The sequence below is a fragment of the Panthera uncia genome, unplaced genomic scaffold (genome assembly GCF_023721935.1).
Source record: "Panthera uncia isolate 11264 unplaced genomic scaffold, Puncia_PCG_1.0 HiC_scaffold_250, whole genome shotgun sequence".
NCBI classification, from domain to species: domain Eukaryota; kingdom Metazoa; phylum Chordata; class Mammalia; order Carnivora; family Felidae; genus Panthera; species Panthera uncia.
Window position 1 is genome coordinate 1 of NW_026059237.1, and position 14,929 is coordinate 14,929.

The 14,929-nt window shown below is 36.7% G+C and overlaps 2 protein-coding genes across 2 annotated transcripts; one reads left to right on the forward strand and one right to left on the reverse strand.

Annotated features, from left to right (window-relative positions):
• Positions 1-15: 15 nt before the first annotated feature.
• On the reverse strand, positions 16-3,659 carry LOC125917819 (dnaJ homolog subfamily B member 9). The gene is made up of 3 exons (XM_049623919.1): positions 3,379-3,659; positions 1,514-1,740; positions 16-535 (listed from the first exon to the last, which is right to left on the reverse strand). The coding sequence occupies exons 2-3, from the start codon at positions 1,728-1,730 to the stop codon at positions 84-86; spliced, it is 669 nt and encodes a 222-aa protein (XP_049479876.1). The 5' UTR covers positions 1,731-1,740; positions 3,379-3,659; the 3' UTR covers positions 16-83.
• A 110-nt stretch (positions 3,660-3,769) lies between these two features.
• LOC125917817 (THAP domain-containing protein 5) lies at positions 3,770-11,140 on the forward strand. The gene is made up of 3 exons (XM_049623917.1): positions 3,770-4,001; positions 7,784-7,976; positions 8,465-11,140. Exons 1-3 carry the CDS (start codon positions 3,922-3,924, stop codon positions 9,371-9,373), a joined length of 1,182 nt encoding a protein of 393 aa, XP_049479874.1. The 5' UTR covers positions 3,770-3,921; the 3' UTR covers positions 9,374-11,140.
• Positions 11,141-14,929: the final 3,789 nt, after the last annotated feature.

Below are 14,929 nucleotides of genomic sequence, written 5' to 3' on the forward strand. Positions count from 1 at the left end.
AAAATAGTTCACAGAAAACTGTTTTGCATCAAAGATATTGAAGAAGAATCAACTAGTTGGATTTAGTGAGGACAAACAGTGAACTACTGTCCTGAACAGTCAGTGTATGTAGTAACCATATTTCCTCTTCGCTGTGTGACAGTCCTGCAGTGCTTGCTAGATCCATGGAATCTATTTTCAGTCTGTACTGTGTGCCGATTGGTGGTGTCAAAACCACTAAAAGAAAACATTTTCTCCATATCTTCAAACATGTCATCAAACAGTCCACCTCCAAAAGAAAACTCCTGGAAATGATGTCTTTGTCTACTGGAACCATCCTGGCGTGTCTGGAAGTGATTTTCAAAAGGCTTCTTGGACCGAGTGTTTTGGTTTTGACCAAAAAATCCAAAGTCTTTAAATAAATCATCAAAATTAAAGTTAAATGATTGCTCAAAAGGGCTTCCGTTAGCTCTTTGTCCTTTACCATTAGTAAAAGCACTGTGTCCAAGTGTATCATACTCTTTTCGCCTGTTAGCATCTGAGAGTGTTTCATATGCTAAAGGAAATAAAAATATTAGTAACTGAAGGTAATCAAAATTACATATAACCCAACCTCTTCAAATAAGTGAATTCAATTCTCTATTTTAGGGAAGAATATCATACCATCAATAAAACCAAAACATTATAAACGTAGGAAAAAGGTAAAATGAAAGTTACAATAGGCAGGGCCTTTGTCTTGTTCACTGTACAGTATCGGCCGTTAGCATATGCCTGCCCCCAATAAATATCCAATAAATATTTGTTAAATGAATGCTACCATTACTTAAAGGTAAGCATATGGGTAACAATTAGTTATTTTTCATATTATTTGGGTAAAACTATTCTTGTATTAAATAACTTAATGGCTCAATATAACTTTAGTTATATTTAGAAGAATTAAGATTTCTCACTTCCTAACTAGTTGAAGTAAATGTTTAATTCCAACTGTCTATTCAATTACCCCCATCCACCATTAATTACCATATGCTCAATGCAACTTGTTTCAGGGCTAGTCTTAAGCTAAAATTTGTTTCATATTTTTTCTTTAAAGACAAATGTCGTTTTTAAACATATATGAAGAAAAAACCCACATTTCAAAGTCTATTTAAACTTTTTACACTTAATATTTTTATATTTAATCTCCATACTTAGTAAAAACCATGTTTCATAGGTTAGCTTATAAGTTTTGGGAACCTAAAATTCCTTTTAACATGTAAACAATAAGCTACTTCATAAACAATAAAAGAAAGAAGTAATACATTATCAACATTTTAAGATCTATATGTCAATAAAAATGCATACTACCATTTATCCATCCATCCAGGAATCAAAGTACTTATCATAAGAAACTAGTCTCAAGAATCTCCCTTTATTTAAATGTAGATCCCTCTCTGCCACCCACCTCCACAGTATCTCCAAATACATACACTTCTTAGCTATCATTCTCCTTTACTAGTTAATATCTGTGAGGCCTCAGAGACAGTCATTTACTTACCTTCTGCAATCTCTCTGAATTTTGCTTCAGCATCAGGGCTCTTATTTTTGTCAGGATGGTACTTCATGGCCAACTTGTGAAAAGCTTTCTTGATTTGGCGCTCTGATGCTGATTTTGGCACACCTAAGATATCATAGTAACTTTTGGAGGCCAAAATTAATTCCGTTATCATTAAAATGCAGATTGCAAAGACGAAAACTGACTGGGGAGTAGCCATTTTTAATATCCTAAAAAAGAAAAAAAAAATTATCCATGGAGCTAACGTTAAGATTTTTTAAAATGAAACCCAGTGAACTTTTAGGATACAAGCTATACTTCCTGCAGTATTAAAACTGTTAAGCATATAGTATCTTTTACTTGTTTCCATGTTATTTCAGTTTACAGGTTTTATTACCCCTACATTGGTTGTAATCTTCTTGAAGTCAAATATGATTCAACCAAAGTGGGAAAAAATCTCCTTTGCTTTACCTTTCCACTAATACTCTGGTCATACACAGAGTAGACACAAAAATACTCAATAACTGATTTTTGCCAGTTAATATTGAAGATTCATCATTTGCAAACATTGTAAAAAGGGTGGGAAATCCAAGTAATTTTTCAAAGGATGTCAATTTCCCTTTCAAAAATTCATATTCTAAAAGGATTAAAAATAAAAGTATTTAACTTCACAGAAAAAGTACATTACCAAGGTAAACAGCCCAGTAGGTCTGAATTGATAATCTTCCCTTCCTAACAATGTACCAACTTCAGCCTTCGTTTTGGCAAGGTGAGCCAAGTATTGCAAATAGAAAATCTCATCATAATAGTATTGACAATAAAGTAGAATGTAATGATTTTTTAATTGTAACATCCCAAATATTTAACAGAAAAATGGGTTTTGTTAAAAACTTGTAATTAACAGAATTTAACATTTCTCCTAAGGCTACCAGAAAAACGAACTGTCATAGTCTTTACTTTGGATAAGCTAGTTATTTTCAAACTTCTCAGTAGTCATTAAAATATCTCTCTAACCTTAAAGAAGTTTTACATTAGAATTCAACTTAGAATTCTGGGTAGTATAGATTTAATGACTTGGGATTCAAAACGAATGTGACCCTGTTTTTTGAACTCTACTACAGGAGTTCTTAATAACCTATGATGACATTACAAGGCTGACGAAAGACAGTACGGTTTGTTGAAACTGCCTGCCTTTCTCTCCTGTGGCATTTTCTGAGCGTAATTAGCAGATGGATTCCTCCTTTCCAGAGAGTTACTCATAGTCACGGGCACCGAGGATCAAGTACGACCGTCTAAAGAACGCAGAGGGAGTACTGCGGACGCCACAAAGACTGCAGGTACTTCCCTAGTCAGAGGGTGGGTCTGAAACTGACAGGGAGGCACATATTACTGGTTTAATGAAGGTTACTCCACAGTTTAGTATCTGACACTTTTTTTAGGAGACCGATTTTTGTATCATACTGACTTCTCCTTCCCAAGAGGGACCCATCGGACAGCAGCCTGGGCCTTACTCCCCAGAGCCGGTGGGCGGATGGGCTGCACTGTCCAGCCCTTACCCCAAGACGACCCCATACGCGTCCCGTCCGTCCAGGCACCGCCCTCGCGGCTGTCCGCGGCCCGGAGGCCAGCCCTGGGAAGAGCTGTCCGACGCCCGAAAAAGCCAGCGGCCAACCCAAAACACAAAACGCCCTATTCTGTGGTTCGGTCATCTCCTTTTTCCTCGTCCCTCAAGAACACCAGGCAGCCTGAAGCGCTTGCGACGACCGTGGCGACCACCGAGAGGTCAGTCTACAAAGACCGGCCGAAGCCCTGGGGACACTCTAAACACCCCTCCCCGCGACCTCCCAGGTCTCTCCCCACATCCTCACCCTCCGACTGCTGCTGCTCAACAGAGCAGAGGCGCCGGGAGACTGACGACCGTCTCCGCACAGCTGCTCGGCCCGGCCGTTCGCCTAGGTCTCCACGGCCTCCCCTAGCCGGCGGGCGCCCCACTGCCGGTTGCACACCGACCTAACGCTCCGCCTGCCGCCGCCGCCGCCGCCGCGACCCCTCTCAGCCCGCTCCCCACTGGCCAGCGGCCGCTACTGGCGCCGCCACCTCAGGAGAAGACCTACACGAAACGCTTCCCTATTGGCTCCCGCTTCCCCACCTGACCCTGGCGCCCTACGCGCACGTGGAAAACTGTTGTTGCCGCTCAGCCGGTGCGTCACTTCCGGCCCCAACCTCCAGAAAGGGCCGTGCTGAAGCCTGAGGAAGCGGAAGTGAGTCGACGATTGCAGCGTCTTTCCTCTCGGCCTATTCCGGCGCAGGCGCGGTGGCCTCGGACGGCCTGGACTTGGCGGCCCCACCTTGGCAAGGAGGTTCCGCCAGCGCCCCTCGTCTGCCTGGGCCTTCTGGGCCGCACCCGAGCGATGCCTCGCTATTGCGCAGCGATTTGCTGTAAGAACCGTCGGGGACGAAACAGTAAGGACCGGAAGCTGAGTTTTTATCCGTAAGTTGTCCTTCGAGCAGAAGCGTCAGACGCCTTGTCTTTGGGCCACTGTCCTGTGGCCGTTGTAGCCACGGTTTGGGGTTATCTGGAAATTCGTCCTCGGCTCTCCGGGCGTGGCTCTTCACTGCGCGGGAGGAGGATGTTAAGGGTCGAGTTGAGTTTACCTAGAAATGCCCTGGGCTAGGACACTGGGCTGGTGGCGAGGCATATAGGGGCCTTTTTGGGTGTTAAATAGCCCCCTAAAACAGTAGAGTTTGGGCGGTGCTCCGTGGATTTCCGAGCGTTTCCCCACCTCACCTGATCTCATTTTATTGTACGACGTTAACCACCACTTAAGGCACACATCAAACCCGCCAAGTGGGACGTTGCATTCACAGTTAATTTACACCTTCTGTGAGTTAGGTTGCATAGATGTTCTTAAGTCCGTCTTCTCCCGACGAAACTAAGGCCCTTCAGAAAGTAGGTTACCTTGAAGTTCTGTGACAAAGCCAGAATTGCAACCTGTGCCCTGCTCAGGGCTCTGTAGACTTTATTCGTACAGACAACAGGCTAAGTGTTGTTCCAAACTACTACTGCCACGAAATATTTCCGTGAACCCACAGAAGTGTTCGTTTTTATTCAGAAGAAGAGGGAAGTAGTAGTAACTCGGAGTCCAAGCTCCAAAGCCAGACTTAGTAGGTTCACAACCTGGCTCCACTACTCTGTAGCTGAATGACCTTCTGCAAAGTTTGAACTCTCTGTGCCTGAGATCTCTCACCCGTGGAGTTATTAATTGTACCTCAATTAATAACCTTCACACTTTGTGTGTAAATAGGTAAAGCTGCACTTGACAGTCAGTACGTGCTTAATATATGTGAGAATCAACATATTTGCAATATTCTGTTTCCTTTTTTTCTTGTTTGTAAAAATAATTCGTTTAGCTCTAACCTGGTCGTCTTTTACTCTTGTAGATTTTCACCAGCTATTTTTTGAAGCCTGTTTTACTTTAAACCAGAAACTCTGTGTTCGTGGATACAGTTGCTTTCCATGATCTTAACTAATGGAAAAACAAACAAACAAAAAACCAAAAAAACCCTGGTAACCCAAAATAACTTACATATGGCAATATTTCCAGGATTGTCTCCCACCCATAGCCCACAAGATGCAGAGTGATTTTTGAGAGGAATTGTTAGTTATCAATAGCTGTGACTCTGAGAAGGTTTGTAGCAAAAAATCATGTTAAACTTGATTTAGCCTCATATTTCCCAGATTTATTTGGCCTTGGATTTAGGGGGAATAATGCCAGACTCCAAATTCTTTTAAGTTAATCTTTCCATAGTTACTGTTTTTAAGGAGGGAAAAATAATAATGCCAGAGGAGGTCAATTGTAAAGATTTTTTTCCTCCAATTATGAATTTACTGAAAGTGGGTTTTTTATGTTTTTTATTTCCATATGTAGTCTGAAAAATAAAAATTGAATTAGTTTTAGTCCCCTAATAGCACCAAACTTGAAGAATTGAATTTGTTAACGCTAACACTGTAATAAGCTCTACTGTATACTAATTTGATAATTCAGTTTACGTGTGTATATAATATTCAGTTTATACTGTGATTATTTTATACTTTTTGGGGGATTAATGTGGCATTGAAACAAAATTACTGAGCAAATTGAACCACACTGTAAAGATACGAAGTTGTTCAGGAAACCTATTCCAGGAGATTTCTTAGAGATTTACCTGCTGAGAAAGTATTGCAGTCCAGTTACTAATGAGGATATGCACAAACTGATTTTTTTTTTAATTATTTATTTATTTATTTATTTATTTAGTTTGGTAACTTAGTATAGGTACAATAGAAATAATCTGCAAACAGTGTGCTTATACATAAAATGACATTTAAAAATATTGTAAAAGGCAAATTCTCTTTTTAGATGTAGCAGAAAAAGTATGAACTTACCTATGGCTAACAGAATTTAGGTCTTCTGAAAAGAAAATTATTTTTGCCTTTAAATGTCTTTTCTGGTTATGTGTGTTATACTTACAACCTAAATTACTGATACATGCAAGGTTAAAAGTTTTTCAAGCCATGTATGAATATTGTATCTATGGTAAGAACTTACAAAGGTAGATCATCTGATTATTCCATATAAGGGTATCTGGGTTAAAAATTGTTTCCTACAAAGTACCCAGACTCCTTTTCCTTAGCATCTTCTAAAAAATTTTTTATTTTAATGTTTATCTTTATTTTTGAGACAGAGAGACAGAACATGAGTGGGGGAGGGGCAGAGAGAGAGGCAGACACAGAATCCGAAGCAGGCTCCAGGTTCTGAGCTGTCAGCACAGAGCCCGACGCCAGGCTGGAACTCGTCAACTGCGAGACCGTAACCTGAGCTGAAGTCGGATGCTCAACCGACTGAGCCACCAGGCACCCCTCCTTAGCATCTTCTAAAGTTATCAATATTTGCAGGGGTGCGGGGGGAGGCATGCTATTACAAAGCATAACCTAAATGGTTGGGATTGAGAGGGAATGTATAATTGCTGCTTTCTATATAAGAAACCTTATGTCGTTACTATTTTTTAAAAATAAGAATTGAGACTTCTCATAAAATCATTGAAATATGAATTACTGTTAACTTTTGTTTAATGGAGTTTAACCGAAACCTATTTAGATTGGTAGGAAAAGTTTTCTCTCAGATTCTGTCATTAGCCTAATTTTGCCTATAACACACATTTCATTATGTTAGCACCAACTCTAAACAGAGGTTATTTTCAGCCCAGGAACAGCACAAAAAAGAACTGTCTTACTTTTCTCTGTCTTTTCTCTTTGATTTCAATTTCATGTTATAAAATATGAGTCTGTTCAGGGGCGCCTGGGTGGCTCGGTCGGTTAAGCGGCCGACTTCAGCTCAGGTCATGATCTCGTGGTCCCTGAGTTCGAGCCCCGCGTCGGGCTCTGCTGACAGCTCAGAGCCTGGAGCCTGCTTCGGATTCTGTGTCCCCCTCTCTCTCTGCCCCTCCCCTGTTCATGCTCTGTCTCTCTCTGTCTCAAAAATAAATAAATGTTAAAAAAAAAAAAAAATTTAAAAAAAAATAATAATAAATAAATAAATAAAATATGAGCCTGTTCTTTACAACATTTTTAGTTCTTGTGTCAGTTTTCTTTCATAACTTGAATTTTAGGGTTCTTAGTTTATTGGTCATATAAGTTTAGAAATAGTAGACTAAATTATGTATGGATAGACTTGAGGCTGATTCTGGTAAAGGGCATGGAATATTAGTACTTTTATAAAATATAGTATTCATTGTCAACTAAATCACTTACTTGAACTTTTTTTTAAAAAAAATGTTAATAAGGGCCTAAAGTTTAATACTCCCTTGAAATATAGAAAAGACACCATTTGACTTATTAGTATATAGTATCAGTATAGAATACATTTGAATAGGACTTTGTAGTTTATGCCAAGCTCTTTCCCAGTTCTAGGCAAAATATACAATGAAATAAAAATATAATCCACAGAAAATATGAGTAGATTTTATCCTTTGTTGGAACACACATATTTTACTTGAAGAGACTCTGAGTTCTGTTTTACCAGCCAGTCTTCTCAAAAGCTTTGGCTACATGTCTTAGAGCTTACTCATCTTTCCTCGAGAGGGCATGTAGTAATTATCACAAAGATGCTCTTACATGGTAGGGACTGTTGCCTTGCTTTTGCAGCACTCAGTGCATAGGTTACCCTATGTATGCAGTCCTGGAACTTGGCAAAATTGTAAAAATATAGCAAAGTTTTCCTTTTTTAATTTCAGGTTTCCTCTACATGACAAAGAAAGACTTGAAAAATGGTTAAAGAATATGAAACGTGATTCATGGGTTCCCAGTAAATACCAGTTCCTGTGTAGTGACCATTTTACTCCTGACTCTCTTGACATCAGATGGGGTATTCGATATTTGAAACAAACTGCAATTCCAACAATATTTTCTTTGCCTGAAGATAATCAGGTATTGGAGGCAGAGCATAGGGGAGAGGGGGATAATGCAGGGTGGTAGGTTGCAGGGTCGCAGGTAATGAGGTTAAGGGAGGGAGAGGGAAAGATAACTGCTGGGGAAACAGATGCTTGAGAAAAAGGAAGAACTAATTTATGCTTTTACTAAAAGTATGATAATTAAAAAAAAAAATTAAACCATTGTGAAGCATACCTTAAGAACCAAAGATAACATGTGCATAAATCATTAAGTTATTGACATAAGATAGTGATCTAAGATTTTGTTACTGGTCTTTGAGTGATCTGAAATATTTCCATCATATATTGAATGTGCTTAATACTTTATAAAAAACACTTTGAAGTAATTTGAGTTGTTATATGCTTAGAACTTTTTTTAACTGCATAAATTTGCTTGGCCAATTTATAATTAAATATTCAGCACTGACTAATAAGAGAATAAGGTTAGTGAGGACATCTTTAGAATTTGAAAATATTATTTTCTAGGAAAAAGACCCTTCCAAAAAAATATCTCAGAAGAAAAAATTAGATGATGAGAAAGAAGTATGCCTAAAAGCCAAGTCACAAGAATCATTTGCATCAAATGAGCTAAAGAAAAATACAGTTAATACAGATATTCTCCCTGAACACACAGAATTACTTAATTCTTCTACCTTGGTGAAGCCACCAGCTGCAAAAACAGAAGGTATACAAAATAACATATTAACTCTTAATCTGATTAAACAAGATATTGGAAAACCAGCATCTACCTTGGAAACATCAGTTACCCAAAACATAGGTGGTTTTCACACATCTTTTGAGAATCTCAATTCTACAACTATTACTTTGACAACTTCAAATTCAGAAGATATTCAACCATCTTTGGAAACCCAAGAAGTACTCGAAATCACTACGAATCATCTTGCTAATGCAAACTTTACAAATAATTCTGTGGAAATAAAGTCAGCACAGGAAAGTCCATTCTTACTCAGTACAATTACTCAAACAGTTGAAGAATTAAATACAAATAAAGAATCTGTTATTGCCATTTTTGTACCCACAGAAAATTCCAAACCTATGATTGATTCTTTCGTACCTGCTCAAAAAGAAACTGTGGAAATGGAAGATCTAGACGTTGAAGACTCCTTATATAAGGATGTAGACTATGAGACAGAAGTTTTACAAATTGAACATTCTTACTGCAGACAAGATATAAATAAGGAACATCTCTGGCAGAAAGTCTCTAAACTACATTCAAAAATAACTCTTCTTGAACTACAAGAACAACAGACTCTTGGAAGATTGAAGTCTTTGGAAGCTCTTATAAGGCAGCTAAAACAAGAAAACTGGCTATCTGAAGAAAATGTCAAGATAATAGAAAACCACTTCACAACATATGAAGTTACTATGATATAGAGTGTTAAGAGGTTTTAAAGCTGTGACTTTCATATAAGCTTTTTGCAGCCAAACCAAATTATATGTAAAGTGAACTTTTTTCCTGTATAAAGTTCTCATCTTAATGAAGCTAAGTGTTCTAATATTATGAACTGTATCCTGTTCTCATAATGTTCATTTTTAGGAAAAACTAGAGAGTTGTTGGGCTGTAGAGAAAAAGTTTCACTATTTGGTAATCTTCTAAATTAAAGTTAAGATAGAGTGAATAAATAATATGGTAATATGATTCATAAAATGGGAGAGCATGGATATGGTGAAAGGGATCCAGAAGAGAAATCGACTCCGGTATCAGTCCTGGTTCTACCATTAGCTTATGACTTGGGCAAGTTACTATTGAATATCAGTCTGTAATCTGTAAAATAAGGGCACTTCCTAAATCTAGTCTGTTTATAGTTCTTTTCCTTTCTATTCACGTACTTCTAATAGAACAAATTTTCTATAAGGTAATAAATACGTAATAGATATTGGCTAGCATTTGATGTTATTAACTATTGGATTATCCTCAAAATTCTGTGGTGTGTGACGTTTTGACTATATAGTAATCTGTAGTAACAAAGGAAGGTACTCTTTATAATTTTATCCACTTGAACTAAAATAGCCATCCTTTAGCCAGTTCATAGAAGAGGTACCTTAAACTTCAAAGAACATGTATTTCAGTACCATATATGTAGCTGACCATCATAATACAGAGTCACTTAATCTTAACATTCTGTATTTAAGGTTATAATTTGCAAACCAAAAGTTTTAATGAGGTTAATTTTTAAAAATCTATATATTACTTTATTTTAGAAATCATACCTTTTTATCTGTTTAATGTGTAACTTTTAAAAATGTGTGCTTTTGTCATTTTTAAATTCCAGAATGATAGAGTAGTACTTAATATTCTACATGCCCACTTACATATATTTTATTAAAAAAACATAAGAAATTATAGATATTTGGTGATGTTCTTAGGCAAGTAGGAGAGAAATGGTGATATAAATAAAAATACTGCTTATATCCATATGAATTTTTTAAAATGTGAAAGCAAAGACTTAATGGGAACAACAGAAATGTGAAAACAAAAAAGATCTTGTAAAATTGTCACTTCACATAATTAAAATGTTACTGATGGTGGTATTGAGCAAGTTCTGATCAGTGTGATTCATATTTTTTTCATCTTTTTTTTTTTTTTTTAAGTAAAAAAAACTATTACTTATCTTCAAGAAAGATTTTGAGAATTCTTGAGGTAGCATGTTTTTGGTCCTGGAAGATAGGAGGTGCTCAATAAATATTAGTTGACTGCACAGCAAATAGTATACTAATTGTTTTGTAAATTCACGGTGATTGTTTTTGACCACATTTTAGTTTTTTTAAGCTGATAAAGTTAATTGGTATTATATAAATATGTGTCTGCTAAATACAAAAAGTTGATTTAGACATGTCCTTATGTGCTCATGGGAGAAAAAAAGAAAAAACTTTAAATTTTTTCATAAATTGTGTGCAGATAATTGGTAGAATTAATATGGTTACCTTTAAGTATTCTTATATTTCATTTTTACAGTACTTTAATAAAAATAGTATAGATGAAAATAACCTTGATAAGTCATTATGAAGTAATGTTTCAACTCTGTTTTTAACTGTGTATATTGTAGTTATTTTCCATTTGTTTGAAGTTGTAGTTTACTCAGGAATAATTTAAACTCATTGTATTTCTTTAAATTTAATAAATTATAAATATTTAAGATATTTTCTTGGCCTGCCTATATTCAATTCGGGATGTTTCCAACCTGTTAACTTCTAAATATATTTGGGGGGGCGCCTGGGTGGCTCGGTCGGTTAAGCGTCCGACTTCAGCTCAGGTCATGATCTCACGGTTCGTGAGTTCGAGCCCCGCGTCGGGCTCTGTGCTGACAGCTCAGAGCCTGGAGTCTGCTTTGGATTCTGTGTCTCCCTCTCTCTCTTACCCTCCCCCGTTCATACTCTGTCTCTCTCTGTCTCAAAAATAAATTAAAAAAAATAAAAGTTTAAAAAAAAAAGAAAATCTAAAAATTAAAAAAAAAATAAATATATATATTTGGGGATTCTGATGAATTTTATTTCTTACTTGCATGATTATAGCAATCTCTTAGTTAATCTTGCCATATTTTTAATCCCTTCCATATCATTGTGGATTCTGTCAGCTTTTTACTTCAACTATAGATCTAACTATAGCATCCACCCACTACTTAACTTTCCCAACTCAGAAATCTGAAATTACTCTTGAATACCTATAGAATAAAACCAAACTTGTTACTATATGTGGTCCTATGTGATTGGCTTCATCATGTGTTCTAGCTGCACTACTTATTTAGCATTTTCCAAATATAGAGGTGACTTTCTTCCTGAAATTTAACCAGTCAAAATTGCAATTTGATTGAATTCCATCTCCTTTTTTCCAGTCAAAATTGTTTTCTCTCTGCTCCTACGGGGCTTCATTTTATAACACCATAACAGCGTTTGCTGTATACTTTTTTACTTCATATTTATGGCTGTTTTTTGACCAGATTGCAAGCTTTATAAAGCAGAATTTTCATTAATCACTTATTTCGTTGACAATGTAATATTCACTCAATAAATGTTTGGATGAACATTTTGAATTTGCCTACTTGATTCTTGTCACTTAAAATCAAGAACCTTCTTAACAGAATGGGTCCTTGATACCTTAGAATGTTTAGGGAAAGTTATAGGTCTTTACATAATCGTTGAAACATTCCATGTCTCCAGTGGACAATACAGTTTACCAATTATCTGCTATGCCATCTCTGAATTGTGTGTGTGTGTGTGTGTGTGGTAGACTATCCCCACTCAAATATTTTCTGTTTTCTATCCTATATAATTAAAAAGGAAGTAAGTCCAAGTATGGCTATAGAATATATCTCATTCTATATTCTTTCCTACACTGTGACCTTACCACTCCCTTATCAAGAGGTGAAATTTATTTCTCTACCTTTCTTAATCTGGTGGGCTATGTGAATGCTTTGACCAATAGAATACAGTGAAAGCGATGCAGCCAGTTCCAAACTTAGCCCTTAATTGGGTTGGCAGCTTTTACTTCTTTGGAACAGTATCTCTTCGAATGCTAGATGCCCTCTAAAATATGTGATTACCCTGATACCATACTGGAAAAGCCAAAGCCACATGGAGAGGCTCTAGAAAATGTGAAGAAGCCAAAAAGCAACTCAGTTTGTATCACAGAGTCCTGAAAGACAGTAATTGGAGTCAACAGGTATCTCTGGAATTGGAGGAAGAGGTGTGAAGACATGTTTTTTTAAAAGAATAGAATTGATATTAACAAGCAGTAGTCCTCACACAGCTTGGCAGGTGTCCCTTTCCTAAATTCAAAGGTTTGCAAGTTTATTCTCTGGAGAGGACAAAACAAATTCTTCAGAAAAGATCATGGGTATCCCTATACTGTACTGAAAAAGAGGTATTAAGTGAAAGTTTATAGTGAAAATTTGTATCATTAAGTGAAAGCTGAATAGTGAACTCCAACATAGCCTCTATCATATATTCAGTTCCCAGAACTGTGGCAACCAAACTTACACCCTTTAATTTTCTCTTGGGAATTTGACAAACTCATGATGATGAAACAAGATTTCACATTGGGAGTTCCAGCTGGGTCCAGCTAAGTCACTCTTCAGTAGTGATTCTTAACCCTTAACTGCATCAAAATCACTCGAGAGGTTTTAAAATGTTTCATTACTCAATCTGATTCAGTTAGGTATAAAACCTGAGTATCTGTGGTTTAAAATTTTTCCCAGGTGATTCTCCTATACAGCAAAAGTTGAGAATCCTTGCTCTACAGTAAAGCTTATGGACATGGCTCATCCCCGAGTGAAGAGTTTCTCATCAGTGTCCTGCTGACAGTTGACAGTCAATTGTATTAGAGATAGCAACTAAAATAAGTACAAAACAGTAATTTAGAGAAAATACTGTTAAGTAGAAGAAGAGTTAGGGGAAAGAACCAAAATATACTTAATACTCTTACTAAAAAGAGATGTATATTGTATACCTGAAAACAAAAACAATACATTTTTATTTATTTAAAAAAAAATTTTAATGTTTATTTCTGAGACAGACAGAATGCGAGTGGGTTGGGAAAGAGAGACAGGGAGATGAATCTGAAACAGGCTCCAGGCTCTGAGCTGTCAGCACAGAGCCCGACACGGGGCTCCAACTCAGGAGCTGTGAGATCATGACCTGAGCTGAAGTCGGACACTCAACTGAGTGAGCCACCCGGGCCCCCCAACAATACATCTTTAAAAAGGAGTATTAAAAAGAACCCTAGTAATTTAAAGTGTGATATTAGGGACACACCGAGGCACATCATTTTTAAAAATCAAAACTTTAGACACAAAAAGAGGATCTTATTTCATCAAGAAAAAATCCACAAAGGGTCAAGAATAGGACAGCTTCAAACTTCTGAATGGCTACACTGGAAGCAAGACAAGAGATCAATGATTTGAAAATTATGAGAAAAAGTTTTCCAAGATCAAATCCTGTATCCAAAGTCTCAAAATATAGCATCCTCTCTTTTCTAAGGCAGCTATTGGAAAATGCATCCTAGGGAAACAAGGCTGTAAAAGAAAATTAAGAGAATGGCCTCTCTTATAAAATTATACCTGTGATGATATTTTATCATTCAATTGATCCTGACATTAGAAATAGGAAAAAGGAAATTCAAACTGAGAAAGAAGCAGAGAGAATCCCAAGTTGGTAGTCAAGGGAGGTCCCAATTTAATAGCCTGACCACCAGTCCAAATTAGAGTAGGGCAGAAGGCTCAGGGAGTTCTTCAAGAAGATAAAAATTGATGGAATAACTGACTGGGGTAGAATTTAGAGTTGAATTAATAGTAAATACAGAGAAAACTATGCAAACAAATCGGAATACACAAAATATGTAGAATGGTCAAGCTGTTATTTCTTAGTACATACTAAGATACATAGTTAAAATAATGTAGTTAAAAAATACATAGTTAAAAAATAGTACATCGTTAAAATAATGTAAATACAATATAAACACTGATATATTAGGAAGATAGTATGGGGCAGGGGGGGTGTGTGCCATGCGCATCCAGAGGCGTGCATATATAATTGTGCTGGGGCCAGGAGCAAGGAGTGGGATGATGTAATTGAAGCAAAATCCTCATCAACCGTAGCGGGATATCAAAAGATAATGCCTAAATGCAAAAACTTTAAAAATAGCAAATGAAGCATATTATTTTGAGTTAAATAGGTAAATACATAAAGAATCCACATATGTCATTGGAAATTGTTGACTAAGGAGTAAGAAATGGAGAAGGACTGCAGTTTTTTGTTTCAAGGCTTATAGGATGCTGACTTTTTAAGCACATGTTTAAGAGTAATGGGTTTATTTCTATTCATCCTTTAGGACTGACCTATTCATTATTTTATCTACAAAGCCTTCATTTGCCTTTCCAGATGCCCTTTTTAGTCTATTAGCTACCTTTACTTTTCCCTATCATAATATCTATC

Bases quoted from the DNA above. Each gene is read 5' to 3' on its own strand.
- LOC125917819 (XM_049623919.1), bottom strand. From the start codon at position 1,730: ATGGCTACTCCCCAGTCAGTTTTCGTCTTTGCAATCTGCATTTTAATG. The intron at 536-1,513 runs GTAAGTAAATGA...TATTTCCTTTAG, and splicing joins ATTCAGAGAGATTGCAGAAG to CATATGAAACACTCTCAGAT.
- LOC125917817 (XM_049623917.1), top strand. From the start codon at position 3,922: ATGCCTCGCTATTGCGCAGCGATTTGCTGTAAGAACCGTCGGGGACGA. The intron at 4,002-7,783 runs GTAAGTTGTCCT...TTTTAATTTCAG, and splicing joins CGGAAGCTGAGTTTTTATCC to GTTTCCTCTACATGACAAAG. The intron at 7,977-8,464 runs GTATTGGAGGCA...ATTATTTTCTAG, and splicing joins CTTTGCCTGAAGATAATCAG to GAAAAAGACCCTTCCAAAAA.